The sequence below is a fragment of the Helobdella robusta genome, assembly GCF_000326865.2.
Source record: "Helobdella robusta unplaced genomic scaffold HELROscaffold_1, whole genome shotgun sequence".
NCBI lineage: Eukaryota > Metazoa > Annelida > Clitellata > Rhynchobdellida > Glossiphoniidae > Helobdella > Helobdella robusta.
This window is the reverse complement of record NW_008703570.1, coordinates 2129245-2132942: the sequence shown is the minus strand read 5'-3', so window position 1 is coordinate 2132942 and position 3698 is coordinate 2129245. Positions and strand designations below refer to the sequence as shown.

The 3698-nt window shown below is 33.6% G+C and overlaps 1 protein-coding gene across 1 annotated transcript in view; it reads left to right on the top strand.

Annotated features, from left to right (window-relative positions):
• Positions 1-861: 861 nt before the first annotated feature.
• Positions 862-3698, top strand: part of HELRODRAFT_158535 (hypothetical protein) — a gene marked incomplete at both ends in the record, with an annotated part of 5124 nt that continues 2287 nt past the window's right edge. Inside the window, one exon of the mRNA XM_009010583.1 lies at positions 862-2065. Within this exon, the coding sequence (XP_009008831.1) occupies positions 862-2065 (1204 nt within the window). The remainder of the gene's footprint in view (positions 2066-3698) is intronic.

Here is a 3698-nt window from a genome sequence, read left to right as displayed (position 1 = left end):
AGTGTGTGTGTGTATGTAAAAAGCTTAAATTTCTATAAATAAATATGTATCTATGTGTGAATATATATGTGCGAAAATATGCTAACATGTAATTTTTTTTATTGCTCAACAAAAACAAATGGTAAACTTTGATAGATGCTGATATTTTTTAGTTTTTCTTTCTTTTCCTTTCTGTTTATATTGTCAGTATATGAGTTTTACAGTTATGTATTCTATTTTAGTTAAGGCACTGATACAAGTATATGTTTATTTTTTTATACTTGTGAATAATAAAATAAAAAAAATAAAATAACTATATATATATATATATATATATATATATATATATATATATATATATATATATATATATATATATATATTCAAAAATTCAACACTACTTTCAACATTGTTCAACTTTTTTATATTTCTTTTTAATTTATTAATTTCATAGAAATAAGACATTTTATTGTTTTTTTTTAAATTTTTATTAAATAAATTTGCAAATAGCTATTTCGAGTTATAAATAACTCATCTTCAGTGCATTATATATATAAGGTATGTAAGATATTTGATATAAAGGAACAAGTATTTAATTAACTACATATTATTAATATTTTTTTTACAATATTTAAAAACGTTATTATTATTATTATTATTGTAAACGTTATTATATACAACTTGAACAAGAGAGTCGTGTTTACATGGCTCACTGTTTATTTGTAATAATATGGTTTTATTTTTTTTTTAATATAATTAAAATTGGCATGTAATAGTAGGAAAAATTACGAGCATTCTGGCAGTATATTTTATTCATTATTTCATTTAACATTTTAATTTTAAAGTATATTTTTATATTTTCTACAAATATTTATTTTAAATATGGCGAAATGCCCATATTGCTGTAAAGAATTTCGTTATGTAAATAAACACTCCTGGCGCTGTGCACATAGAACGATACCTGCAACTAGTGAATTAAACAACAACAATTCTAATACAAGTTCGGTTAACAATATCTCAACAAAAAATAACTCTGATTCTGGCTCAATTAATCTTTTAATTCAAAATAATGATAATTCTAATATAAGTTCGAATAATACCTCAATTAAAAATAAATTGGTTACTAGCTCAAATAATGTTTCAATTTTAAATAATGATAATTATAACAATAATTTGTTTAATAAGTTTGAAAGTATGTTGTCTTGCTGTTGCGGTAGATATTTTCGAGGCAGAAAGGGTCTTATAATGCATCACAGATCCTGTAAAATGTTCAATTCTCGACAAGCTATTAGCTCGGTTGAAAATGCCAACAAGACTATCAACCAACCACGATCATTTCAACACAAATCTGCCCCAGCGACAACACCACATCCTCTCCCAGGCGTTAAGTTACCTAAAACTCAACAGCAGTGGACGGAAGCCAACGCCTATTTTCACCATAAACTAAATTTCCTCAACAATATTGACGACATCGACAGCTACACCCAGCATCTACAACAAACAGTCTATCAATACTTCGCCGACTCACACGGTACACAAAAACCTATCGTCTCAACATCAGTCAACGCCAAAATCAAACAACTAAAGAAAAAACTTAAAATCTTAAAAACTCTAGGACGCAACAACAACAATTACAACAACGAAATAAAAAATCTGAGCAAACAAATTAGATCAACACTTCGTGGGGCGAAGTTGGCGAAGGGTGACGATCAATTAAATATATCTAGTCAACTGTCAAAAAATTTCTGGAGAACATGCAGAAAAACGTTCTCGCCAACCACATCGCTACCTCCATTATTCGACGTCGAAAAGGGTAGTAGCCACTTTGGCAACGTAATGAAGTCGAAGGATAATGAAGAGTTTAATATTCCTGAGTGGATTCCATCCTTGCCGGCTCCGTCCTTCAGTGGTAATGTTAACCCGCCAACTTATGAGGAAATTTCATCTATCATTCGCAAAATTCGATCCAGGGCCTCTCCATGCCCTCTGGATCAGATATCGATAATAATGTTCAAAAGATGTCCTATCCTCAAAACTTATCTCCATAGACTACTCTCAAAATGTTGGGCCTCATCTACTATTCCAAGTTGCTGGAGAAAGGGCCTAACTATCTTGATTTATAAAAAGGGTGACGCCAGCGACCCGGGAAATTTTAGGCCCGTAACGCTACAACCCGTTCTGGCTTGTAACAAAGTTTTAGCTACATTTATAAAAAATAGATTATACCAATTTCTTCAAAAAAATAAATTTATCAACACAAACATCCAAAAAGGATTTTATCCTGAAGTCGATGGCTTGACGGAGCATACACAGATGCTAAATCATTTGTTAAAAGATGCCAGAAAAAACCAGCGAACGATTATAGTGGCTTTGCTGGATTTGAAAAATGCTTTCGGTGAAGTCAGCCATTTTCTAATCGACTCGATACTATTATTTCACCATGTACCTCAACAGTTTAAATCAATTATAATGTCGATATATTCAGATTATGCAATAACCATTTCAATTAACAACAAATTAACATCAACACTACCGGTCGAGAAAGGTGTCCTCCAGGGTGATCCGTGCTCTCCGCTACTCTTCAATTTATGTTTCAATCCGCTAATGAAAATCCTTGAAACCAAAGAGTACACTAACTGTGGTTATTTCTGGGGCCCAACTTCAGGACTGAAAGCCAAATCTTGGCTCCAATTTGCTGACGACTCAGCGATTATCGCCCACAGTTCTGAAGGCGCCCAGAAACTAATCGATTTGAATTACGCGTGGTGCAATTGGTCAAAAATGAAAATGAGAATCGACAAATGCAACTCATTTGGCATGAGGAAAAAAGAGGGGACCTACGAACAATTCTCTCCGAGATTGACAATTGATGATGAAGTCATTCCAAACATAGAAATTGGAAGTAGTTTTGTCTACTTAGGTAGATTATATGATTTTGAAGGTAAGGATACAAGAGCCAAAAAGAAAATTAGCGCAAAACTGACCAAACTGCTGGAGACCACCTCTGGCCTTGACATCAAACTGTAACAGAAACTAAAAATACTACGATACTTCATTCCAACACAAATTCAATTTGAACTCCGCAACTATAATTTCTCGCCAACATGGATATCGTCCAACCTAGATAACCTGATCGTAAGTAAAGTCAGGGAGTGGCTCTCGATGCCGATCAGCGGATGTGTAGCGGAGATGCTTTCACTACCAATGAAACTCGGGGGTAATAACATCATGTCACTAAAAGACACTGCAGAAAAAACAAAAATGAAAGTTCGCAGCTATTTAAAGAACAGCGATAATGAAGAAATTAAATGCTGATGGCACGAAACCTCTTCAAACTTTGTCAAACCTGACAGTTTGCTGAAAGTAACAGGCTCATTAAAGCAGTCTCTCAAACTCCTTGATGAATCCCAAGTGAAGTCATGTCTCAACCACATCATCGAACTTCAATCTCAAGGTACAGTGCTCAGGTCAATTGGCGAACTTATTACTCCGGCACGGATAACTTGTTGGTCGAAAATTGTTGACAACATGTCCGGGATACATTACAGATTTGTGAGAAAATACATAATTCAACAATTGCCCACAAATTCAAATCTGGTCAAATGGGACAAAACCACAACTCCCTTGTGCCCACTGTGTAACGTTCGACAAACAAGCATGTAGTGTCTAACTGTGGTTCAACATCGGCTCTGAAGAGATACACAGATAGACATAATAAA